The 26323-nt window shown below is 43.0% G+C and overlaps 2 protein-coding genes across 7 annotated transcripts in view; one reads left to right on the top strand and one right to left on the bottom strand.

Moving 5' to 3' along the window:
* ABCB11 (ATP binding cassette subfamily B member 11) overlaps positions 1-13366 on the top strand; it is an 83184-nt gene extending 69818 nt beyond the window's left edge. For all 6 annotated transcript variants that reach the window (XM_081195086.1, XM_081195085.1, XM_081195087.1 and 3 more), the window contains 7 exons: positions 615-818; positions 3010-3251; positions 3542-3698; positions 7806-8003; positions 9918-10124; positions 10604-10750; positions 11804-13366. In XM_081195086.1, coding sequence (XP_081051212.1) covers positions 615-818; positions 3010-3251; positions 3542-3698; positions 7806-8003; positions 9918-10124; positions 10604-10750; positions 11804-12004 — 1356 coding nt within the window. In that variant the 3' untranslated portion in view covers positions 12005-13366. The remainder of the gene's footprint in view (positions 1-614; positions 819-3009; positions 3252-3541; positions 3699-7805; positions 8004-9917; positions 10125-10603; positions 10751-11803) is intronic.
* A 3722-nt stretch (positions 13367-17088) lies between these two features.
* On the bottom strand, positions 17089-24246 carry G6PC2 (glucose-6-phosphatase catalytic subunit 2). The gene is made up of 5 exons (XM_081182664.1): positions 23550-24246; positions 23036-23145; positions 20926-21037; positions 19998-20113; positions 17089-19114 (listed from the first exon to the last, which is right to left on the bottom strand). Exons 1-5 carry the CDS (start codon positions 23765-23767, stop codon positions 18603-18605), a joined length of 1068 nt encoding a protein of 355 aa, XP_081038790.1. The 5' UTR covers positions 23768-24246; the 3' UTR covers positions 17089-18602.
* Positions 24247-26323: the final 2077 nt, after the last annotated feature.

The following is a 26323-nucleotide window of genomic DNA, read 5'->3' as shown; positions in this document are numbered from 1 at the left end:
AATAGATTTCGGATAAAATTTTCTGGAGAAACTTTGTAATGGAAAGAGCTGTTTGGCAGTGGGACAGACTGCCTCAACTGCCTTCACTGGAGGTGTTTCAACATCCTGGTTACAGCCTGGTTACAGGAAACCAGGCAGAGGGCCTTCTTGGTAGTGGCACCCGCCCTGTGGAATGCCCTCCCACCAGATGTCAAAGAGAAAAACAACTACCAGACTTTTAGAAGACATCTGAAGGCAGCCCTGTTTAGGGAAGCTTTTAATGTTTAATAGGTTATTGTATTTTAATATTCTGTTGGAAGCCGCCCAGAGTGGCTGGGGAAACTCAGCCAGATGGGCGGGGTATAAATAATAAATTATTATTATTATTATCTGAATGGCTATCTATCAGAGAGGCTGCACTGCAGATCCTGCACTGAGAAGGTGGCTGTGCAACTGATTACCTCCAAAATCCCTTCTAACTCTTTGCTTCTCCTTGGCAATAGGAGCTGGAAGTTAAACAATAGCTCTCCTTCCTTCACAGCTTTGTGGTAGCAACAAGTGTCCCAGTGCTTAATGTGGGAGAGTGTGTTGGTGATCTTTTTCTTCTTTCTTTTTTTCCTTTTGCTTATTTTAAGGCAACCGGCAGCCAGATAGGAATGATTGTGAACTCCGTCACCAACATCGGGGTGGCCATTGTTATTGCTTTCTACTTCAGTTGGAAGCTCAGCTTGGTCATCATCTGCTTCTTGCCATTCTTGGCTTTATCCGGTGTGGTGCAGTCTCAGATGCTAACAGGGTTTGCCTCTCAGGACAAACAAGCATTGGAAGCAACTGGGAAGGTAATGTTTAAAACAACTACAAAAAAGCACATCATTTAAGATTAAATGAGATGGTGAGTAACAATGCAATCATCCAGTGTTGTCAATGATAACAGGCATTTTGGGCCTGGCATAGCCATGTAGGGTTGAAATGTCCGCCCGCCCCCCGCTACTTGTCAAGCAGTATTTTAAAGTCTCTGTTCCTTGGAAGCCTGATTTTTCTTCTCAGAAGGGCAGTGTGACTTCAGAGGGTAAATAAAGTGTTTAGCTTCTGGTTGCAATTGGTTGGATAGAGTTGAAAGATGCACTTGGCATTGCATATATGGGCATCCAAATCACAAAGGGGGGGGGGTGCTTTAAGTGGGCCTTGACATGTACTGGCAGCCAGTGTAACTGGTACACAATCTATCTTACATATGTCCTTAGCCTCCACAAGCAACTTCAGTTTGCACCAGCTGAAGCTTCTGAACTGTCTGCAAAAGGCAGCCCTGTGTAGAGTGTGTTACAGTAGTCTAATCCGGATGTAACCAGGACTGCATCTGCTTTCTTTCTCCAGTTAGGGATGCAGCCAGAGAATCAGCCAAAGCTGCTAAAAGTTTGATAATAGGACTGAAAGTGACAGTATAGCTACGCAGAACAAATGGCGTAAAAGCCTACAATGAGAGAATGGTGTCTGTCCACAGCTATTACCAGCAACTTAAGAATGTGATAAAGAATAGGAGCAGAACAAGCTAAGACAAGCCATTTGTTTGTTTAGCTCTATTGTCAATGTGTACTTCAGATGCTTATGTAGACAGCATCACCCTCGCCCAGATATGAGAACCCATGCCAGGAATTTCTTCTTGCCCAATATTGGAAAAGTCACCAGTACAGTAAAAAAATAATATTAGATTAGGAAACCTGGGGTCAGGCCTTGGTCAGATTCTGAAACTAGCTGCAGTAAGAGGGCCAGAAGGCAAGAACATGGGCAAATATATGCTAGTAGTCAGGTTCCAGTGGTAGCAGACAAGGATCAGAGAGATAGAATTCAAGGATATGATCAAAGACAGGCTGCTGGTAGAGCTAGACAGGCAAGGGTTAGAGGTGGAACACAAAGTGAAAAGCAAAGTAAGTCTGTGTGGCTATTCAATGAGGTAAGTTCCTCAGACTGAGGAGCTGATTTGGGTATGAGGGCCTAGAGTGTCTCCATTGGCCTGACCTTAGTAAGTTCAACTGAATCAGTTGAAAACTAGAGATTCTTAGTAAACTGGTGTGGAAACCAAACTTACACTTCAAAACTATAGATAGATAGATAGACAGATGATAGATAGATAGATAGATAGATAGATAGATAGATAGATAGATGATAGATAGATAGATAGATAGATAGATAGATAGATAGATAATAGGTAGGTAGGCAGGCAGGTAGGTAGGTAGGTGGGTGATAGATGAAAGATAGATAGATGATAGATAGATAATACAGTGGTGCCTCGCAAGACGAAAAGAATCCGTTCTGTGATTCTCTTCGTCTAGCGGTTTTTTCGTCTTGCGAAGCAAGCCCGTTGATGGATTAGCGGATTAGCGCTATTAGCGGCTTTTAGTGGCTTTTTGCGGCATATCGGCTTATCGGATCAGCTGATAAGCGGCTTAGCGGCTTAGAAAAAGGGGGGGAGGAAAAAACCCCGCAGGAACTCACAAGACATTTTCGTCTTGCGAAGCAAGCCCATAGGAGATTCGTTTTGCGAAGCACCTCCAAAATGGAAAACTTTTTCATCTAGCGAGTTTTCCGTCTTGCGAGGCATTCGTCTTGTGGGGCACCACTGTAGGTAGGTAGGTAGGTAGGTGATAGATGAAAGATAGGTAGATGATAGATAGATAGATGATTAGATAGATAGATAGATAGATAGATAGATAGATATAGATAGATAGATAGATAGATAGATAGATAGATAGATAGATAGATAGATGAGATAGATAGATAGATAGATAGATAGATAGATAGATGATATAGATGATAGATGATAGATGATAGATGATAGATGATAGATGATAGATAGATATAGATAGATAGATGATAGATAGATAGATAGATAGATAGATAGATAGATAGATAGATAGATAGATGATAGATAGATATAGAGATACAGTAGCTCACCAGATGTATGGCCCATATCTCTCACACTGACATCTAATAGCTCTTTGCTACTCCTCCATTTCCTTTTCTTTTCAACAGATTTCCAATGAAGCACTTGCAAACATCAGGACTGTCGCAGGAATTGGGAAGGAGAAAAAATTTATTGAAGCATATGAGAAAGAGCTGGAAGTCCCTTACAGAGCAGCAGTCAAAAAAGCAAATGTTTATGGATTCTGCTTTGGTTTTGCACAGAGTATTCTGTTTATAGCCAATTCGGTCTCCTATCGGTATGGAGGATTTTTGGTTGACAAGGAAGGACTTCACTACAGCTATGTCTTTAGGTAAAGGAACAGAAACACACCCACACAAATTATCTTTCCCAAATAGAACCTGTTAGTTGATCGTGCATTCTCAACAGACACATTTGTGGGCATGATAAAACTGAATGACAACTCAGTGTTAAGAGGCATATATAAGTTATTGGAGACCAACCATGGGGAGGGGGGGGAGGCTGTTGCCTTCCAGCCTTGCTTGACATAGTTGGCAGGCCACTGATGGAAACAGGATAGTAGACCTGCAGCTCTTCTTCCTAAGCATCATGTAAGCTGACGTCTTTCCTTCCTGATTTCAGGGTGATTTCTGCTATTGTGACCAGTGGAACTGCATTAGGAAGAGCATCCTCCTATACGCCAAACTATGCCAAAGCAAAAATAGCTGCAGCTCGCTTTTTTCAGCTGGTGGATCGTGTTCCCCGAATCAGTGTTTACAGTGATGCTGGAGAAAAATGGGTAAGAGGAGAAATTCGTGTTATTAGAATCACATAATTGTAGCATCCGAAGGTCATCCAGTTCCCTCTTCTGTACTGGAGCAAAGAAGATTATAGTGTGTCAAGAACCTAAAATTAGAGCAATACGAGGTCTGCTTGTACCTTGAGGGCACAGAGTGTGTTTGATTAAAGAAAACTGCATTGGCTTGAACAAATAATACGTGCCCAGGGTAAGGAAATTTGGGGCCAGTTGTAGTTTGAATAAAGTTAGTGCACATACCCCAGGCACCATGAATGTGGCCCGACCTTTCATTGTACTCTCAGCTTCAGAAGAAGGAATTCTTTAAATGATGATTTCTGGTAACTCATCTGATAAATTTCTCCTCGTCTCAAGATTTATATGCTCTTTGTCTCCAGATTGTCCCTCCAGTCTTAGCCCCTTGTTAAGTCCTCCCAACATACAGTGGTACCCCGGGATACATACGCTTCAGGTTACAGACTCTGCTAACCCAGAAATAGTGCTTCAGGTTAAAAACTTTGCTTCAGGATGAGAACAGAAATTGTGCTCCCGTGGCGCAGCAGCAGCAGGAGGCCCCATTAGCTAAAGTGGTACTTCAGGTTAAGAACAGTTTCAGGTTAAGTACGGACCTCCGGAACGAATTAAGTACTTAACCCGAGGTACCACTGTACTATTGTTCTTGCAGTCTTCTGTGAGCACTGATGTTTTGAAACTTAGACACATTTCTAAGGTCCTCAAGGCACCTTGTGAAAAATAGGTGGTGTGATTAAAACCGATTAGGAACTAAACCAACAACATAAAAAACACCAGAATTTTTAAAAAAACAGCAACCAGATGGTTAATATCATCAAACCTCCTGGTTTAACAGGCAGCAATTGTGGGTTTCCTTTTTCTTAGTCTGCAAAAAATGTGGTCTGTTAGGAAATCTTTTCTAGGAAGAAGGGGAAGCAGCTGTGCTTTGAGCACCCTTGTGAACCCAGTGCCAGCATAGCCATGTACCTGCTATAGCACTGGCATGGGGGGAGGGCTGAGACTCAGTGGCCATCACAGAGCATTTGCTTCGAATGCAGATGGTTCCCAGTTCAATTCCTTCCATTTTCTGGGTATGTACCCTGTCTGGATCCCTGGAGAGTCACAGCCAGCATGCATGGACAACTCTTCAGGCCATTTAGAACTTGTGGGAAATGTTTCCACCTCAAACAAAGCCATGAACCGAGCAGCTCCACAGAATTTTACTTAGCTTCCTAGTGAAAGTTCACACCACATAATAACTCTTCAGCGGAGTAGATTATGGGCTCACCATGTTTGCCACCTGCTCACTGCAGCCATCACACAATGACTTGAACATGTGTGAGTGAAGTATTGATTCAGCATAAAGTGGTGTCTTTCTTCAGTATTAATTAAAAGTCGTATGTGAGACAAAATGTTGCAAAATGTGGAGTTCAGAATACTCTATTCCATTGCTCTTCCACCTGCTTTTCTGTCATTCCCGCCCAACCAGATCAGTCAATCAGCATTTTGTGGCTGCTGCGTGTGCTCAACCTTCTTGGGGCTATTTTTGCAGCCCCCTCCCACCCTTTTGGGGTTTCCCCCCTAAAGGTTTTTGCACTTGTGCAAACCTTGGGGCTCCCCAGAACCTACTAATACCTCCCTCTTATGTGTGTTTGTGTGTGTGGTGCCATTCTAACTGCATAAGGCCTGGCTACCACTTCATTCCTCCCTTGGCGCAAGTGGAGCAACAAGCCATGGTCCTTAGCTTAGCATACGCAAACCAGGCTTGGGGATGTGTCAAGTCACACACGCCAAAGCATGGTCTGAAGCCAAGGCTCGTTCTTGGCTTCCTGATCATGTCTTGTTTGAGAGAAAACAAACCACAGTGCCTGGACCCAGACATCAACTCTAAGCCAAGGATTCTGGCTTGTTGCTGCCACAAGAGCTAAGGGAGGAATGAAGTGTGAGATGTCTGCTCGTACATGGTAAGCAATGATGTGCAAAGCAGCCCACAGTTGGTCACTTTGATTCCACCAAAGAAAAGTGGAAGGTCTCAAAATAGTCTCACACACACACACACACACACACACACACAGGGAGAGAGAGAGAGAGAGAGAGAGAGAGAGAGAGAGAGAGAGAAGAAGAAGAAGAAGAAGAAGAAGAAGAAGAAGAAGAAGAAGAAGAAGAAGAAGAGTAGTAGTAGTAGTAGTAGTAGTAGTAGTAGTAGTAGTAGTTTGGATTTGATATCCCGCCTTTCATTCCCCTTCAGGAGTCTCAAAGCGGCTAACATTCTCCTTTCCCTTCCTCCCCCACAACAAACACTCTATGAGGTGCGTGGGGCTGAGAGACTTCAAAGAAGTGTGACTAGCCCAAGGTCACCCAGCAGCTGCATGTGGAGGAGCGGAGACACGAACCTGGTTCACCAGATTACGAGTCTTCTGCTCTTAACCACTACACCACACCGGTGAGAGAGAGGGAGAATGTGTGTGAATACAATATTTCTTGATGAAGGCAGATTTATCAGATGACGAGCCTGGTATTGCCTGGTAACAGCAAACATTTTATTTTGCCCTTCAGAACTCTGTACAAGCCACAGACTGTAATGCTGGATATGTAATGGACACCTGCACGTCAGTGAATTTACTGCACCTCACTTTGTCATGGTGCAAATATGAGGAACTTAGGCAATACTTGCAGAGAAAGGTGTATTAGGAATCCTGCGCCACTTCCTTTGGCTATTGAAAATTGGCTGTTATTTAACAAATGAGGCACAAATGACTTACAAAAAAAATGCACAAAGCAGCTCATCTAGATTAATGTATCTGTAAACTGGCGGCTGTTAGAATGGTTTCACAATATGTACAGAACGGAAACCTCAGCGATATAACTCACAATAGGAGAGAGTGGACTTGTCTTATGTTAGGCCATACAGTACAAGGAAGCTTCCCTTGATACACCAGCCTCTGTTGCTTCATTGGTTCTTCTTTTTGGTTCAGCATCTTCAGGAACCGGACGCTGCTGCTTCAGAATTATTTCAGCCATCATACACATAAAAGTAATGTGAAAACCACTTCCCTTCCTATTGCGCTGGGGGCATTACGCTAGGTTCATTCTGAGGAGTGTCCGACTCTGAAATGACATGGAATATATTTTTTAAAGTAGTGGTATTTGTGGGGGCAAGTCCCAGGCAGCAGTCCTATGCACACTTATATGAGTAAGCCCCATTTGAACAAAGCGGGTGCTATTCAGTGTTAGCCAGAGCAGATGCGCTGAAATCAAAGGGATTAAATGACTTACGTAAGTCTGTTGCCAGTTGATCAATCAGTGCAGTTATTCAACTCAATTTCACAGGTTCAGTGTGTCTCCAGATTAATAATTTGGGTAACAGCAAACCAAAGCTCCGGGACTCAGGATTGTTAGCAGGCTTTGCCAACCTAGCGCTCTCCAAATGATTTGGACCACAACTTCCATCAGCTCCAGCAACCTGTGCAGGTTGCACACATGCTGACTCCCACTTCCTTGTGCCTAATTTGATGGGAAAGAGACTTAAAGGTCTTAGTTTACATGGAAAATGAGCAAATGGTTTACTTTTCTCAGTGATGCTGGTGCTGTGACATTGTCTCTTAGGTAAGAACCGCAGGAAACAACAGAAGTTGGTAGAGGTCAGCTGCAATCATTGTCAACATGTCTTTTAAACCTTCCACACTGTACTGAACATGTTATATTTTTGCAGCCTGGGGCCTGGGTTTTTTTTATTGCAGTGTCAATGTTGCAAATGTTGCAAATCTGATTGAAACATGCATGAGGTTATTTCCTTCTACCACAAAGTGGTAGATTTTTCTCCTTTTAACCAATGTCTTGTATGTTCCCACACTAAGGTGCAACTGTCTCCTTATTCAGTGAGGTTTTGCAGCATGCAAATTGATTTAGATTCCATCTGCTTATCATTTAAGAGCTACATGGCTAATCGGTTTTAAAAGTGTAATTGATCGTGACAGTTATAGGAATAGTGGTAATAGTAATCATTACTTTCATAAGAGTCATTTGTGAATTCAGTTCAACCACACGCAGAACATTCTCTCTCTCTCCCTCTCTCTCTCTCTCCCTTTGTATAATCAGGATAACTTTCGTGGAAGCATTGAATTCTTGAACTGCAAGTTCACATATCCCTCTCGTCCCAACGTCCAAGTGCTAAATGGTCTTTCGGTGTCTGTGAAATCTGGACAGACCCTTGCCTTTGTTGGAAGTAGTGGATGTGGCAAAAGTACCAGTGTCCAACTTCTGGAACGTTTTTATGACCCTGAGGAAGGAAGAGTGGTATGTAGCCTTCTCTGCTTTCATACATAGTAAAAGAGCGCCGAAGAGTTGTTATAAAGCAAACCCACAGTTCTCCCATCACGACCCCCTGAACCCAGCAGTTGGAGGATGCAGAAGCAGCCAGTTCTGGTTTCAGTGCATGAAGTGGTTGGATGAGAACTCCTAGGGGAACCTCCCAGACCATCAGTGCTTATGGGGCCAGAGCCTGGACTCTGGTGGACATTTCCCCCTAAGGGAGCAGGTGCATCTCACTGCAAATCACCCAGCTTGCAGTGCAAGGAATACATCAGGTGGGAGGTCATGGAATAAAAGAGGAGTGCCTGTCTTCAAGCCAGAGCATTGGCCCTTTCTGAGGGTAGAGCCAGGAGGATGCAATCTGGAAACAGAAGCATAAAAGGCTTCACTCAGTCTGCTTCCAACATCTGTTGGTGCAAACTGCTCACTCAGTGCTGTCTGTGGTCTGGTAGCTTTCGAACAGGCTTGACACTTTCCCCATGGGTTCCAGATCAAAATTGCATATACGTCTATAAAATATGTGCATAAAACTTGTGTATAAAATGTGTTATGATTGCATTCAGAAATGTGTATATTAAGAGAAATGCACACTAAAATGCTGGCAACCTCAAAAATATGATAAGATTAAGATTGTCAGAGAGCAATATAAAATTGAGAAATGTGAGTAGAAGTGATAATACGGAAAATTGTCAGACATGCTGAGGGAAGTCTAAAAGATGTAGAGGATAGAAGCGGATGTTAAATTTTGGTGGAATGTATATTGAAAATTTAATAAAAATTATATGAAAAAAATAAAAATAAAATGCTGGCAACCTCTGCCTGACGTGGGTGCCTCGCTCTACTTAATGCATAGGCTGGCCCTGCTTCCGATAAATGAAATTACACAGACGTCCCTTTTTTAAAAAAAAGTAAAGAGAGGCTATGAATGTGTAAAACGTAAAGGGAAATTTACGTGAAACCTGTACATCTATTAGCTATGACAAACAGACATTTTTTTAACTAGGTAACCCGAGTTCCACTGAACTCATTTGTGTAACATATTTCACATGAATTTGGAGAACAATTTGCTTGGTAAATTCCATATACTAAACTTACCTTGTATCAGAATGACAGCTGCTAATGAGGATGAAAGCTTGAGTTCCAAGACCCCATGACCAAGCAGCATATAGAGTCTTTGGGTTCAAAAAGGCCACAACTTTATTGGATACATATGTGAGGTTTTGGCATAGGCATTGGGTGAAGTTGTTTATTTAACTCCAGTCCATCTGCTGGGAGTGTATCTAAGGGTAAACTACACCACGGGGTGGGGGTGGAGGCCCTATGGCCTACATCAAATAAGGGTATCCCCCCTCAAAGGGTCACCACTGGAGAAGTTCTATGGCTCTAGCCCCCATCTGGGTGTCGGATAGAAGCAACCCCTCAGTGGTCACCAGCTGGTTGGTCCCGCCCCCTGGGGAATCCCCATATCCAGCCTGCCTACCATTGGCCAATCCACAGGCAGGCCTGCAGTCCTCCCAAACTGGCCTCCAGATGGCTGGCATGGGGCCGTCCCCAGGCTGCAATGCCGCCTGACCATTTAAAGTAAGTGGACTTATTTGCATGAAATCTACCAAACAAGTGGTTCATCTAAATGCATTCAAAATAAGTTACCCAACTGAATTCAGGCACTCTTTTATAAGGCTAGTTCTAAACAGCATTGGAATGAAGAGATACTTCAAATATAATTTTACTTAAAGGGGTTTAAGCATTCAGCATAGATTCATGTGAAAATTATTTAAAGTTTAGTAAGTTCAGTGTAAGCTTAACTTAAAATTTAAAACAACTGAGGTTCCCTTACGACGGCGCCAATAGTCCATAAATAAATATTTTGTCTTTTCTGGTGTTTTTTTTCCTGTGCAGTTGATAGATGGACATGACAGCAAGAAAGTAAATGTCCGCTTTCTGAGATCTAAAATTGGGATAGTGTCCCAGGAACCTGTGCTGTTTGGCTGTAGCATTGCTGACAATATAAAATACGGCGATAACACCAGAGAGATTTCTATGGAAGAAGTGATAGCAGCAGCTAAGAAGGCCCAGCTGCATGACTTCGTCATATCGCTTCCTGACGTAAGCATCTTTTTCTTCACTAGTGTTCAGTGTTGTGAAAGGGAACGGTGGCTAAATAAGGAATCCATGGTGTGTGAGTCACAGAATCTCAACCATTTTCCTAGATGCAGCTATGCACATGCTATAATATGCTCCTGAACAGCAGCTCACTTTTGGACAGCCAGTGTAGTGTAGCAGCTAGAGTTGTTGGACTACAATCAAGGAAACCCAGGTTCAAATCCCTTCTCATCCATAAAGATCTCTGGCTGACCTTGGTCCAGTCGCCATCTCTCAGTTACTTCACAGGATTACTCTCTGCCCTGAGAAAGTTTCCATATCCCAAGGGTAGTTCATATCACCAATAAAACACGAATAAGCGTTGTTTCATGCCACATTGACTCTACAAGCAGCACCATTATTTTCTTCCAGTACTGCAGCACTGTGCATATTTCTGATGGTAAAAGGAGTCGCTTAAAATTCAGCCAATGTATGTTTTCCAGCAATACAAAACAAACGTTGGCTCTCAGGGATCGCTGCTCTCTCGTGGGCAAAAGCAGCGCATCGCTATCGCCCGAGCCATCATCCGAGATCCCAAGATCTTGCTACTGGATGAAGCAACATCTGCTCTGGATACCGAAAGTGAACAGGTAAATAGGAGGGAGAGTAAACCACGTGGACTAAGAAACAACAACATAGCGCAAGTAGGGCAATTCATACTTGCATATTAACTTTTTGATGACGAGTAAGTCATCCTCACAGATGAAACTTTGCAAGCAGAGCTTTCTTACCAACCTTCTTCACTGTAAATTTAGGCTTTGCTCCTTGGTTGTTGGGGCAAAGCTATTTCACCATGACTGAATCCCATACCGTATCTTAAGGCCAGCTGTGAAGAAATAGTTCTGTAGCATCAATCATGCCTCAAAGATAACAAATGAATAGGATGAAAAAGAGCTGCTCTCTCAATTGTGAATCACTGGGTGTAGAAACATTTCTTTGGTTCTTTCCTCTCCCATACATTCATGTGATGATCATGCGATGACTTTCTTAATAATTAGACTGAATGCTTGCGTGTAAAGGTAAAAGGTAAAGGACCCCTGGATTGTTAAATCCAGTCAAAGGTGACTATGGGGTGTGGCGCTAATATCCGCTTTCAGGCCGAGGGAGCTGGTGTTTATCCGCAAACAGCTTTTCCGGGTCATGTGGCCAGCATGACTAAACCGCTTCTGGTGCACAGGACACCATGACGAGTGCCAGAGTACACGGAAATGCTGTTTGCCTTCCCACCACAGTGGTACCTATTTATCTACTTGTGCTGGTATGCTTTTGAACTGCTAGGTTGGCAGGAGCTGGGACAGAGCAATGGGAGCTCACCCCGCCGTGCAGATTCAAACCATTGACCTTATGATCAGCAAGCCCAAAAGGCTCAGTGGATTAGAGCACAGCGCCACTTCAGGGGAGAAAGGACTTATTTGGTTACATATATATATATTAATTACAGTGGTGCCTCGCAAGACGAAATTAATCCGTTCCGCGAGTCTCTTCGTCTAGCGGTTTTTTCGTCTTGCGAGGCATTCGTCTTGCGGGGCACCACTGTATGTGAATGACCAGATTAGAATGCAATTGCCAGGAGCAACATCGAGATACTCTGCGGAAAGTTGCCTTTACTACCTTTACTTTGTCACTTTCTCCCTTGTCTTCAGACTGTGCAGGCTGCACTGGATAAAGCTAGAGAAGGCCGAACGTGCATCGTCATAGCTCACCGCCTTTCTACCATTCAGCATTCTGATATCATAGCTGTCATGTCGCAAGGAGTGATCGTTGAAAAGGGCACTCATGAAGAACTGATGGCCCAGCAAGGGGCATACTACAAACTGGTTACCACTGGGGCACCTATCAGCTGAGCTTTCACACTTACTCCATGACACAATCAGTGTAATTTACTTGGGGATGTGATAAGACCAAGGATGAACATGTCAATAATCTTTATGTTACACATTCACACTGCTATTGCAAATGTGCAGGAGAAAGCGCACCACCACCACCCTGCTTTCCAGCTTGTGACATCAGTCATTAAACTTGCTGTGGGTATGAAGAAAGGCAACATCTACTCAAACAGTGATGCTGTTGGGAGAGTGCTCAAAACCTGTTTGGTTTTTTTTTAATCAACTAAAGTTCTGCTGAAGTATTTATATGTCTGGATTATTAGGCCACATACCTGCGACACCAGTGAAGTCAACAACTGCAGATCTGCAGCCCCCGGTCCACATGGAAGCTTCCACTTGGCACTCTGGGCAAACAGTGGCATCCACTGGCATGACCTACTATTACTCATTTCACAGTTGTGATCATGGAAATATCTAAACGCAGGTGTCCACATATCCGTAAACACGAAGGAAGCATTGTAAGGTGGCTGTGTGTGTCCATCAAGAAAGGCCGTCTTACCCATGACACCTGTTCTGAACATGAGTGCACTGCATGTGCCACTGGAGGTTCAGCAAGTTATGAAATTATATTCACCACCGATCAAACAAGGGAGAAATTTCACACAAAGCCAATGCAGATCTATGTATGGATTTGCGTGCTGATCCATATTGCAATCATTCCAGCACGCTGAACTGTCTGGATGCATCTTGACAATGGGATCTACAGTTCCATTGCAAACCATTCAGCGCACATGAATATAAATGGATCAGGCAAGGCATGTGTTGCACCAGCAAGCTATAGGTCCTGTTATGGTAGCTTTCTCAAATGGAGAAAAAGTCAGCTGCAGTTTTTCCCTTGCTCGTTAAAAAGGCATCTGGAGTTGCCACAATGCCTTTCTCAAAACAAAGAACACTGAAAAAAAACAGCTAGGGGGTGCAGGAGACTGTTCATACTGATGCTGCAGAAAGTGACAGAAAAATTACCATCAGTGCTGCTGAATCAGGAAAAGAAAACGCAGGAAAAGGCAAACGCAGCCTCACTGCACTCGGTCCTTTGGGGGTAGGGAATGTTTGTTGTCATGTGTTTGCAGAAGTGAACAACCAATGCTAACTGAATATCTAAACTAGCTTCCCCCAGCCTCCAGCCACTGTGCTAGCTGGAGCTGATGGGAATTGTAGTCCAAAACCAGGTTGGGGAAGACTGGTAAGTAAAGAATCTACACTGTGTGGAAGTGGAGATACAGAAAGGAGAATTTGTATCACTGCCGTCCTCCTTACTTTACCAGTTGGCTACCCAGCTACTTGTGTACAGATATGTTTTCATTAAAGCAAGGGATGAAATTTTGGGTCTTTGCTGTCTTGAGTTTTCTGCTGACTAAATATCATTCTTTTAAAAAAGGATGGAAAGAAGTAACTGCATCCAGAACCATTAGGCTGAGTGAGGCGGGTGTCGTGAAAGGGCAGCAAATTGTGGTTTAATTTACTGTTGTTGTTATTATCTGGAATCAGATGTGCTCCTCTGCAGTGAGGCGTAGCTCCGGTTGGGTGCAGGACGAGGCCAGCCGGGAGCAGGCTGGATGCAGTACAAGGCAAAATTCAGGCTGGATGCAAGGCTCAGGCTGTGCTATATAAACACAGAGCTCTGGTGTTGCTTCAGCAACAAACAAATTGGGCCCTATGCACCAGAAGCAGCTGAATCCCAATGGTTGGCTCTGCCTGCACTGGAAGGTTAAGGGAGGTTCTTCAGTTAAAGTGGCCCCAACCTGCTCTTGTAGCCTCCTACTACAGTGGCGTGGGGGAGCCTCTGGTGGGAACATAAGAAGAGTCTGCTGGATCAAGTCCATGCCCCATCTAGTCCAGCATCCTGTTCTTACAGCAGCTATCCAGATACCTGTGGAAAGCCTGCAAGCAGGACCTAGGTACAGTGACATCCTTCCCACCTCTGATTCCCAGGAACTGGTATTCAAAGGCAGTGGTCTCACTTGGGTTTCTGCAATGGAATCCCCCAAGTCCAATCATTCTCAAGCTGGAGGGGAACTTCCTCCTGGCTCATCTGGTGGAAGCTGGCCCTGACTGCCTTCTCTGTTCTGGTTCAGAATCCTCAGCCTCATCCCCGGAAGAAGGGGATTCTGTCTCCAGGGCCATGATGGTACCCAGAGGTGGTTTGCATCCTCCTTGATGTCCCTGACAGCTGCGTGCTGCCAAGTCACAGCTGTCTTTGGCTGATTGAATGGGAAGAGCCAGGCCTATACATTACCATACTTTCTACCTTTTCATCTGGGCAATTCATGGGATTTATTATGGGCTTTCATCATCATAATGTGGAAAGGGAGTTCGAATTAGGCATCAAACAGTGACTTAGTAATTATTATTATTATTATTATTATTATTATTATTATTATTATTATTTATCATTTATACCCCGCCCATCTGGCTGGGTTTCCCCAGCCACTCTGGGCGGCTTCCAAAAGAATATTAAAATACTATGATACATTAAACATTAAAAGCTTCCCTAAACAGGGCTGCCTTCAGATGTCTTCTAAAAGTCTGGTAGTTGTTGTTCTCTTTGACATCTGGTGGGAGGGCGTTCCACAGGGAGGGCGCCACTACCGAGAAGGCCCTCTGCCTGGTTCCCTGTAACTTGGCTTCTCGCAGTGAGGGAACCGCCAGAAGGCCCTCGGTGCTGGACCTCAGTGTCCGGGTAGAACAATGGAGGTGGAGACGCTCCTTCAGGTATACTGGACCGAGGCCGTTTAGGGCTTTAAAGGTCAGCACCAACACTTTGAATTGTGCTCGGAAACGTACTGGGAGCCAATGTAGGTCTTTCAAGACCGGTGTTATATGGTCTCGGCGGCCGTTCCCAGTCACCAGTCTGGCTGCTGCATTCTGGATTAGTTGTAGTTTCCGGGTCACCTTCAAAGGTAGCCCCACGTAGAGTGCATTGCAGTAGTCCAAGCGGGAGATAACCAGAGCATGCACCACTCTGGTGAGGCAGTCCGCAGGCAGATAGGGTCTCAGCCTGCGTACCAGATGGAGCTGGTACACAGCTGCCCTGGACACGGATTTAACCTGTGCCTCCATGGACAGCTGTGAGTCCAAAATGACTCCCAGGCTGCGCACCTGGTCCTTCAGGGGCACGGTTACCCCATTCAGGACCAGGGAATCCCCCACACCTGCCCGCCTCCTGTCCCCCAGAAACAGTACTTCTGTCTTGTCAGGATTCAATCCTTAGAAGTAAAGCAGCTCAAACTGATGACTCCCAAACAAGGGCTATCCATCGTTATAGAGGTGTGATGTTCCAGAGTGTGTGTGTGTGTTTTTTAAGGGTACGTGGTAACCCCAAATCTTAAATAAGATTTGTGGAAAAGGCCTTTTCGTAAACGCAATCTGTTAATTTGGAAATATACATGCTGCCAAAAATCAATAAATTTAAAACTAGATTTCCCTCATGTAGCTGTTAGCAATTTACAGAGAGGAAACCATTAACAGGAAAAGAATAATTGGGATTGTAGCTGGCTTGATATAAACGGTTTTCCCAAATCCCCCTGCTCTGTGTTGGAACTCTTCATGCATTGCAAATTAAGTTCACAAGGTGACATTCTAGTATCCTCCAGGCTTGTTAAGCATTGGTGATTGTCACTTAACAGGAAAATGTCAGAAATGTTTGTGAAAATTACTGACATTTACACCAAGGAAAAAAGGGGGGAAATCCTTTGGCAATGGCTCAATATACCAGTACTTAGAGCAAATGAAGGCAGCAACATTTATAGTACAATCCTTTTCATGTCTACTAAAACTTAGTCCCACTGGGTTCAGTGGGGTTTACCCCCCCCCCCAGGAAGTGGGTATAGGATTGCTTCTTCTTGCACACACAGAAAAGAAATGAATGCCTCTTCAAATACAGTACCTACTACCATCAAAAGCAAAAGATTTTTCCTTCGCAATTAATATTTTATATTTACGTAAATTTAATTCACTAAAGTGTATCATTCATCAGCTAAGCTTTCTTTACTCAAACACCATCCCTGCTATGATGCACTTCTCTCCCTCTGTCTCTCAAAGGGAACATGCCTTTGTGCCTCTAGAGGAGTTTTTTATTTAAAATAAAAATAAAAAGACAGAACACAACACAGCAATATAACAATACAATTAGGTATGTGGCTTTTGTTAAAACAAAGCAAAAGCACCCTACTATGAATACAGTATTCAGAAGTGATTGTATGCTGCCTGGATAAGGCACCCTACTTTTTGCATTTGAAAAGTTTGTAGCATAATGTTATGATGCTTTACGTAAACAGCCGTGGAGCGCAAGAATGCTGATGTGAGCAGAACAGTAGACACCCAGAAATGACTGAGATAAGCTGCATTGTGTGCCAATGTGTAGTGGCAGAATTACAATACAGTACACTCATATTTGCCTATTGTGAGGATATTTTTGTTGGACCACAACTCCCATCGTCCCTGACCATTGGCCATGTTGCCTGGGGCTGATGGGAGTTTGGAATCAAACATCTGGAGGGCCAAAGGATTCCCCATCCCTGGTTTAGATTTAGTGCGTGTTTATTGTTCCAGATGCAAAATGACTTTGCCAAATGCTGGATGTGTGTGAATGATATATAGATTAATCTTTGTGACTGCCATTAATAAAGAAAATTTGGTTAGCTTTGGTTCCGTCTAAACATCTACTTATGGCATGCATCCATGGTATTGCAGTGGATCTTTCCTAGCAGGAGCTGGGATGTGATGAATTAATGGTGCTGAATTTGGGGTGCCAGTTGAATATGAAGAAATGTGGGCTTCAGGTCACACCTCTGCCATGACCTTGGTCATAGCATTATCTCTCGCATATCTGCGTCTTTCAGTTCCTCGGTCTACCAAGGTGGAAAGGCTGTGAGGCTGAACATTATGATTCCATACAAGTTGTATGTAGCACAGAGCATGCATATCAATAAATAGTTTGTCCTTTTCTAAGCTACAACTCTGTATACTTATCTAACAATGATTCAGATGCTTTCAAGGGGTAAAAACTCCTGACTTGTTAAGTAATGCAGATATTACCAGTATTTGAATGAGAAGTTTAATGTATAAAAGATGTTTCCATTTTCATCACTAGACTGCACAGTTCAAGGCAAGGGAGGGTGCAGAAATAACATGCAAGATACAAAAACACAAGTGACGTATCAGTGCAAAAATACTTGCCTTCCTGTTATGTAATGACCAACTAAGTAGTTACTTTTACTTCACATTCTTGGAAAAATCTGAGGACAGCATTTTACTAGTAGCCACCTCACAAATTATTATAAGATCCAGATAAGTTGTATCATATAATAGCATAATTTTAGTAAATATTAATCACTCATTTTCTCTCTTTTCAGTGAATAAACGAGACCCAATATTGTAGAGCCTTGACATTTGCTACATGTATAGTCCAAAGCACCCCAGTTGCTACACAAAGTTAAAAATAGGACATTTATACACAGCTCCCACAAAACAGAGTATTCAAAGAACACCCTCAAATGGTTGAGTATCTTCCAAGCTTCCTAGAAAGCTGAAAATTTTGCACATTCATTGTCCAAAACACTCCACAGTTACCTGAAAAATCTGAAAGGCTCTGAAAGGCAGAGAATAACAGTGCAAATCCTATACATTTCTACTTGAAATCCCATTGAGTTCACTGACTCTTAAGTCCCAGCTAAGTGAGTATAGGGTTGTAGCCTTTGTGTCTTACTAAATGGGATGGGAAGATACAAGACAAAAAATATATACTCCCAAAAGGTGGTGGAAATTCTGGGTCACCTAGCAAATTGGCACATATACAGTCCACAAAACACTGATTAATAGAAAAGTCTGACAAAATGAATATATTGGGTCTTAACAGTAATAGCTTGGGTCATGACATTTACCTCAGAATAGATGTCAGCATTTCCGCAGAGAGCAAAGTAAGTCACACATGGGTCACAGAGTTGCTTAAGGCTTGGATGTGAGGGAAGTGTGAGCTCACCAGAAACATAGGTAGGTGCTTGCAGAATGCAAGTTTAATTTACTAGTAACTATACAAATGTACTGGCCAATAAAGCGAGATGAGCGCCGCAACCCCAGAGTCGGCCACGACTGGACCCAATGGTCAGGGGTCCCTTTACCTTTTTATACAAATGTACACATGCCCACACAAATACATAAAATGCAGTGCTGAGTAAAACTATACATCTCCTGGGCTGAGACAGAGGAGCAGGTAGGCGAAGCACTTTTCAGTTTCAGGGCAGAAAAAAATCCAGCATGCTTTGACTACTAGTACATACATATATACAAACTTTTCTAACTGTTGGAAGCTCAGGCAGCCATGTTATAACATTCTAATTGTCAGTATTTGGGTCTTAACCGATCATTATTTCTGGTACGAGAATCTCAGTCCTGGGTGTAAGCGTCTTTTCGATTTTACATATCAGAAATATACCCACCATTGTTCGGAATGGAGAGTGAGAGAAAGTGAAATAACTGTTTTGAGTCTTTGGCCACAGAGCATCCTTGGCATCTTAAGACGTTCCAGGATCTTCCAAGGCAAACCAACCATTAATGTCTACCGAAACTTCTTTTCTGTTGGCTTCATGAGCAAGTATATGCAATACGGAACAAAGGCCACTACCGTAAGCGGTATGGCTGCACTTTTACAGAAAGAAAGGATGTAAAACAGATACTCAGTGTGGGTGGGTATCTTGATAAAATCATAGAGCTGCAGCGTAGCTAAGGATGTAGCTATGCATGACATCCTGAAACTCAGTTTATAGCCATGTTTACCTTTACAGCCCAAGATAAACATCTCAGAGTTAATGCTGAGGCCTAGCCCAAACAGGGCACCTAAGTTCCTCACCAGTCCGGCGAATGGAGTCGTGTCAATATTGATCCACTCTGGGTTGGCACACCACTTCTTTGCCTTCGGAATAGACCACAAAAGATCAATATCGATAAGCTTCAGAACCAAGTAAAAGCCGAGAGCGGAAACAAAGAGGAACACATTTGTCTGGATATATGTTTTTAAACTTGCTGTTTGGATGGCTGGGGCATGTTCAAACGCTTCAGCAACGAGCATGCCTGTGAATGAAGAAACGAGACATTAGAAGTGATGTGTTTACTTGAAACGGATATATTTCCATGCTTAGCCAAAAAAAACCACACACCAGAATGAGAGTTTGGTGTGATATTTAAGGTATTGCAAAATGTATCCCTTCGTAAGGCAGGCACCTTCGCTGTTCTCTTTTTGTCATCTGCTTAAAATGTTTTTGTTTAGGCAAGAGTATCCAGACATGAAGAACGCTGGCATGTGTTTAATCCTTTTGTTTACTGTTGATTTTAATCATCTTTTGAACATTTTTAAATACCTGTTATTAACTGCCTTTAGTTACTTTTAATGTTTTACCTTTTTTAAAATCACTTAGAGGTTACACACACACACACACACCATCTGAATTGAAAAGGTCAGCCACAGTCACTCTGCAGTTAAGCTGAGGTGTGTCCACTTGAGAAAGTCATTGCACATGCACAGATGACAAGTTCTTGAATGGGTTGCAGGCGTTGGGAAACCAAATAGGTCCAGCACATCAGGTGGAGACAGCCCCACCGTCACTCTGGTGTGTACCGCAATGTGGAAATGTGACTTGAAATACAGAGGAGTTTAAGTCACTAATAGGTACATAGCCTAAACTAAGTACACTTCCTGTTCACTTAAAAGTCTTCACTAGAAGCCAGCAGCTAAAGAAGTTAAAATCAGTGTGTGAAATTTAGCCCTGCTGCCACCGCTTCTTATTCCTTATCGCCTCAGAATTTTGAAAACAACTTTAACATTGACATGGACACCTGATTATGTATGCATTCCCACTACCCACATAATATACTTATGAACCCACTTTCCCATAATTTCCAAAATCCTGTACATAGAAAATCCTGCCATAGAAAAAGAAAGCTCTGTCCTTATTACCAGCAATCACTCCAAGGATGACTTGGTGAGGGAAATGTGTTGCTATGAAGACTCTCGAGACACACACACTGATCTGAATAATCCAGAACATGCTCCACAGGAAAGACCAGGTGAGTCTGTTAAAGAAACAGTTGGAGGAAATAATAACAAAAACCAAATGAAAATTATTAGACTGTTTTTCCCCTCTCTCTTCTCAGCATCCACATCTCAATTCAGGGCTGATCAGAGTGGATGCCACAGGGGTCAGTTGGCCTGGACCTCAAAGTCAAAGAGTCCTCAAATTTAGAAACTTGTTTTTTATTTTGGCATTTAGCATGCCACTACAGTGGTACCTCGGGTTACATACGCTTCAGGTTACATACGCTTCAGGTTACAAACTCTGCTAACCCAGAAATAGTGCTTCAGGTTAAGAACTTTGCTTCAGGATGAGAACAGAAATTGTGCTCCGGCGGTGCAGCAGCAGTGGGAGGCCCCATTAGCTAAAGTGGTGCTTCAGGTTAAGTACAGTTTCAGGTTAAGTACGGACCTCCAGAACGAATTAAGTACTTAACCCGAGGTACCACTGTACCTGTTTTTTAAGTGCATCAGACCAAAAAATTATTTTATTTTGTTTTCATGTTTTGTCATTTTTAATTGTTTCATGGTGAAAGGTCTCCATAATTGGAAGCGGCATGGGCCTCTCTAGCCTTCTGTGAGGGCATGTCTTTATCATCTCACCCTCCGCTCCTCTCTCTTGAGTTCGGCATTAATGGCACATAAAGCTTTAAGTTACCAAAGGAACCGCTGCAAAATCTCCTTTGTATTGTTGCTGCTTGATCAAAAAAACAGTAACAAAAGGTGACCGAAAGCATTTTCACATTTTCGCACTGCCCATCTCGTGGCAAATGTATAACATTCCTAAACGGGTGGCTTTGGGAAAAAGACTGACCTGTGCAGATTAATGGTTGATTTCCCTTTCTGCCTCACCGTGTGGCTCAGGGCTGCTGACACCATCACATACCAGACACATGATGATCCCATGGCATGTCCAGAGGGGCTTCCTGTGGGGAAATAAGAAAGGCAGTGGTAAAATTCCAAAAGGCTCCAGTACATCTCCAAAGCCCATGTGTCTGTCGCAAGGCAGGGTTGTGGGCATCTAGCATTCCAAACGACTTAATTAACAATACTGCAGTTACAGGGGGGGATCAGCAAACAGTGATCAGGAGCAGGTAAGAGCCGCCTTATAAACTTCAGATGTGCCCATAGGACTAAATTGCCTGCAGTATTCATATGCAGTTCATGCAGAGCAACTAGATGCCCAATCTTAAGAGACATCTCCCATCAGACCAGAGAAGGAGAAATCACCCATGGAAACTAACAGGCAATAAATCTTCAAAAGCAAAGCAAAGAAAATCCCTAACCATAAAGGTACCAGTAACTGATCCATACTCGTGGTAGCAAAATTAGCATTCTAATCTCTAATCTATTAAAGATGGAGCTGCAGACCTTCCATGTGTCCCTATTTTCCAGGGACAATCCTGGATTTACAGAAGCCTTCCTGGTTTCTGATTTGATCCTGGAATGTCCCGCTTTTCCTTAGGACACCCCTATTTTCAGCAGAGAAATATTGGCGGGTATGAAGTTATGCTACCCCTGAGCCAAGGAGTAACTATAACTAAGTAACTATACAACCTTTATAAGACTTTTGAAGGCAGCCCTGTATAGGGAAGTTTTTCAATGTTTACTATTTAATAATGTTTTTATATATATTGGAAGCCGCCCAGAGTGGCTGGGACAACCCAGTCAGATGGGTGAGACTTAAATAATAAAAGCATATTATTATTATTATTATTATTATTATTATTATTATTATTATTATTATTATTATTAAATAGGACACCTCTATTTTCATCAGAGAAATGTTGGAGGGTACGGAGCTGCCGGGGTGGGATGGGACAGTTATATACAAACATCCCATCCTTACATCAATTTATTTCACTTGTATCCCGTTTGCCCTCCAACTTACATGCGAAACCCAGGTGGTTTCCCATGCGATTGGCTGATGGGGCCAGTGTTCCTTTGCTTCAGCAGTAGAACTGCATCGCATGTCTTCAGGCTAATCGCAATACCATGTGGTGCTGGTGCATGGCACTTGCATCTGGGGAAGGGCCATAGCTCACCTGTTAGAGCATCTGCTTTCCACACAGAGGGTCCCAGGTTCCATCCCCAGCATCCAGGTGGGCTAGGAGAGACTCCCTGCCTGAAATCCTGAAGAGCCACTGCCACTCAGTGTAGACAAGGCTCCACAAGATGGGCTCAGGATAAGGCAGCTTGCTATGTTTCTGTGCCTGGTAAATTGCTCACAGCTCCTTTTTGTCAAATCCATATTTCGCTGGCCTGTAGTAATACTTGGTAACATGGTATGGAAAAGCATGGTATGAAGAGACACTTCAAGCAGCTGTTCTTTGCAGCCAGACTAGATATTAATTTCTCAGGGAAATGGGTACCAAGCCACTTACGTTGCTGGTCCTAAACAGTTTTATTGGTTTCCAGCCCATCCTTATAAATGATTGACTCAGCTACCCTGTAGCTGGTGGAACAAATAGTACCTGATCTATTCATCTGCTACAATGATGGCAGATATGCAAATTTTCCTTCTCTTCCTTCTTTCTTTTCTGCAGTTAATCGTTCTTATGAAACCTACTTCTGAAGTTGAAATCTCCTACTAAGACTAGCATTTTCTACACTGCTTTTCTACAGATGGGGGCAAGGATGTGAATGTTATCACAAACAGTTGAACCAGGTCTTTTCAGTTCTTCATGCTGTTTTAAATCATTTTGGGGGATTTCTTCCCTAATTTAAATCTCCCCCCCCAAAAAAAATCGGACAGCTGGCCATTTGCAACTCCATAGTAGTGAAGACACATACACATACACAAAATTATTCTCACATTTATTCCCCACCTTCCATCATAGAACCAAAGGCAATGTTCCCAGGCAGGCACAGACGAACCCCAGTTCTGCTTTGCAGTGGCATCCAGATCATACTCTATATCTTACCTGGTCCTGTTTCACATGTTATAGGAAACTGCTCAAGGCATGGGGTAGTTTGGTTTGGATAGATCATTGTCTCCTGGACCCACCAATATGGACGATGACCAAACAAAATCCTGCCAGAAAAGAAAGCATTATCTTCAATGGGCACACAAATCCAACACGTTATTTAGCAACATACCAGTCTCCCTTATATTAATGATTCTTGCTTGACTGCTAGATCAGTTTTACCATAATATGCTGAAGCAGAAGCATTATTTTCCTTTGTCTTGTTTAAAAGGGGTAAAGATAACTCTTCAAAGCTTATATACTACAGGTTGCATCCAACTAAGGGAACAGACCCATTGGAATTAATGAGCCTAAGTTAGTTATACACATCAGTGTTAATGGATCAACTCCGGCTAGCAATGAATGAAACCCTAAATAATTTCAGTAACCAACAGTCCCCGGAAGATTTCTCATCTCAGAAGACTGTGGATCCTGCCATTCCCAAAGTTTCCAAGGAAGCAACAAACCTTACCATTTAAATATAAGATTAAACCAATCACCGATCACTGCCACCCAGATCATTTTTGTCCCAACCACTTGATTAAGCTGGAACCAAAGAGGAAAATAAATTGAAAAAATGTTCCGAGGATCTCCGACATGTGACATGAAGTTTAGAAAGCTCTGGTATGACCTGTAATCCTTCTGCAAATGCTGAATTATGAGCACGCCATGGCTGTGGAGAAGATCCATCTTAACTTGTTAGAAACTGCACTAAGACCGAGTCCCTTGCATGAAGCAAGTTCCCTTCTGTTCTTTAGCTTCAATGGGAGAATTGAAACCATGGAAGGAGAGTAGACGAGGACATGAAAGCAGTGAACGGTAGTTGATTTTTTGCTTTTATACTGTCCGTTCCTGGAGCATGTGACTCTTGGCAAAGACACATGGCTCTCCTGGTTTTGGAAAGAGCCCCCCCCCCCTTTGTTTGCTTGCCATTTTAATGGAGGAAGAGAACTGAAGGACATGCTGATCTGCAGCAAATTGTGAGCAAAGGTGTGTGATGCTAAATACACGTCTTATGTAACCATTATATGAACAGTTGGGCCATGTTTGTCTGAATCTTTTGCACAGCTCATTTCTCTCAAGACTGGGCATTGGTCATTTGCACCCTTGATTAACTACTGCTGCTGCTGCTGCTATAAAAACCAGAAATGCATGAATAATCGCTGCAGGCAGAAGCCATTAAAGCTTTGCATTTTTATTTGAAATTAAAACCTGCTTCTGTTACCATGCCCATCTCTAAGCATAGCCCAGGGCTTTTTTTTCCAGCAGGAACTCACCAGAACTGAGTTTCGGTACCTCTCAGGTGGGTGCCATTGCCATTATAAGAGAAGAATGGAGGCATTCATGGTGAGTTCCTGCACCTCTTTTTCTAGAAAAATAGCACTGGTATAGCCTATTATACTTCTAAATTGCAATTGTAAACAGTAATAATACATACAGCAACAAGATCTTAAAAAGAACCATGTGCCTCCAAATAGGTTACCTTCTGTGCATTGGTCATTATGCTGGTCTAGAAAATACTGAGAAAAAGGGCAGAACTACATGTTGCAATGTAAAAGAGGCCTGCTGTTAATGAATACAGTAGTCCATTATGAGATCTCCTTTCTTTCCCTTTTGACAAGGCCTGTTCAAGACATTTTGCCACCTGAGGTGATGCATAGCTGTCAACGTTTCCCTTTTTTTAAGGGAAATTCCCTTATTCCGAATAGGATTCCTCACAAGAAAAGGGAAAAGTTGACAGCTATGAGATGAAGGACAAGATGGCGCCTTCCCCAAGGCACATATAGGAGCCAGCGGGACTGGTAGTAGAATCTTACCCCAATACTGGGAAAGGACCGTGTTTTCCAATGCAGTTGAGGGCAACAGGCTGGCGTAGGCACTCGCAGCTCTGGCTGCTCCCGGACCTCAGAATCTGCCACCTGAAGCACCTGCCTCATTCTGCCTCATTGTAGGGATGATGATGAGGAAACCTCACAGTGGGGGTGCCCATTTAAACGGCAGCGCTGTACCGTTCATAATGTGTGGTCCTTTCCTTCCTTAAGGTATCAGGTTTACATGGACAACAGCAGCATTGTAACATATTTGGCCTTAGAGCAGGCTTAAGCAGGGCTTTTTCACATCTGAAACTTGCCAGAACTCCATTTCGGCCCCTCTCAGGTGGGCACCATTACCATTACAGTGGTACCTCGGGTTACATACGCTTCAGGTTACATACGCTTCAGGTTACAGACTCCGCTAACCCAGAAATAGTACCTCGGGTTAAGAACTTTGCTTCACGATGAGAACAGAAATTGTGCTCCGGCGGTGCAGTAGCAGCAGGAGGCCCCATTAGCTAAAGTGGTGCTTCAGGTTAAGAACAGTTTTAGGTTAAGAACAGACCTCCAAAATGAATTAAGTTCTTAACCGGAGGTACCACTGTATAAGAGAACAAGGGAGGTGTTCATGGTGAGTTCCAGCACCTCTTTTTTTCTAGAAAAATAGCACTGGTTAAGCAAAGGATGCCCACCACATTTGATGTGACAAAGTCACGAGGAGATTGTTTGAAGTTGTGCTCGATTTCACTCGCGTACAATTAGGAATGCGTCCTGATCCTGGCTGTGTGAAGATGGCTGGTATCTCTACCTGGTCAAGTATTCCTGTTCAATTCTCAAGCTTTTCACTTGACATAAATACCAATTGTCACCACAGGGTGGTGCCTGCATACAAAATATTCCCCAGAGGAAATTAGAATGGTTTTAAAAATAAATATGACACTACCGCATCAAAAAAATAAAAATGTAAATGAATGAGGGAACCAGTCTAGGCTCGATTGTTTTGTTATTTTTATGGACGCATTTTTTAAATCAGTGTGCATGGTGCTCCTTGCCAATAAGATGAAAGAAAATAGGAATTAAGAAAACAATAAAAGTAAATAACCTCTTGTGGCTCTTTAATAAAAAATATGAGGGGGTGAGAAGGCGTTCTGCCAACTATATATGTTGTGTGTTTAATGGAATCATATAAAGCTATTGCGTTTGATTCACACAACAGATGGTTTCAATGGGTGAACTTAAAGGACCTTTTCTACAGGAGAGCTATTTCACGCATTTACTTTAGCAGAGATAAATGTGTTTGAAGAAGCCTTTTAGCAGATTCAAGTCCTGCAGTGTTTGATGAAGCTATGAGGAAAGGCATCAGAGAGGTAATTTGACTTCCTAATGCTCTGGGGTTGAGAAGCATTTTTGTTATGTAATTCAGATTGTCGCA

The sequence above is a fragment of the Podarcis bocagei genome (genome assembly GCF_964188305.1).
Source record: "Podarcis bocagei genome assembly, chromosome: 1".
Taxonomy (NCBI): Eukaryota; Metazoa; Chordata; class Lepidosauria; order Squamata; family Lacertidae; genus Podarcis; species Podarcis bocagei.
This window is presented reverse-complemented; position numbering and strand designations above follow the sequence as displayed.

Excerpts from the sequence above, each read along its gene's own strand:
- G6PC2 (XM_081182664.1), bottom strand. The coding sequence starts at position 23,767 with ATGGATCTTCTCCACAGCCATGGCGTGCTCATAATTCAGCATTTGCAG. Across the intron at positions 23,146-23,549 it reads TTTAATCTTATATTTAAATG|GATTTTGTTTGGTCATCGTC; the intron begins GTAAGGTTTGTT and ends CTTTTCTGGCAG. Across the intron at positions 19,115-19,997 it reads CATCCTTGGAGTGATTGCTG|GCATGCTCGTTGCTGAAGCG; the intron begins GTAATAAGGACA and ends CTTCATTCACAG.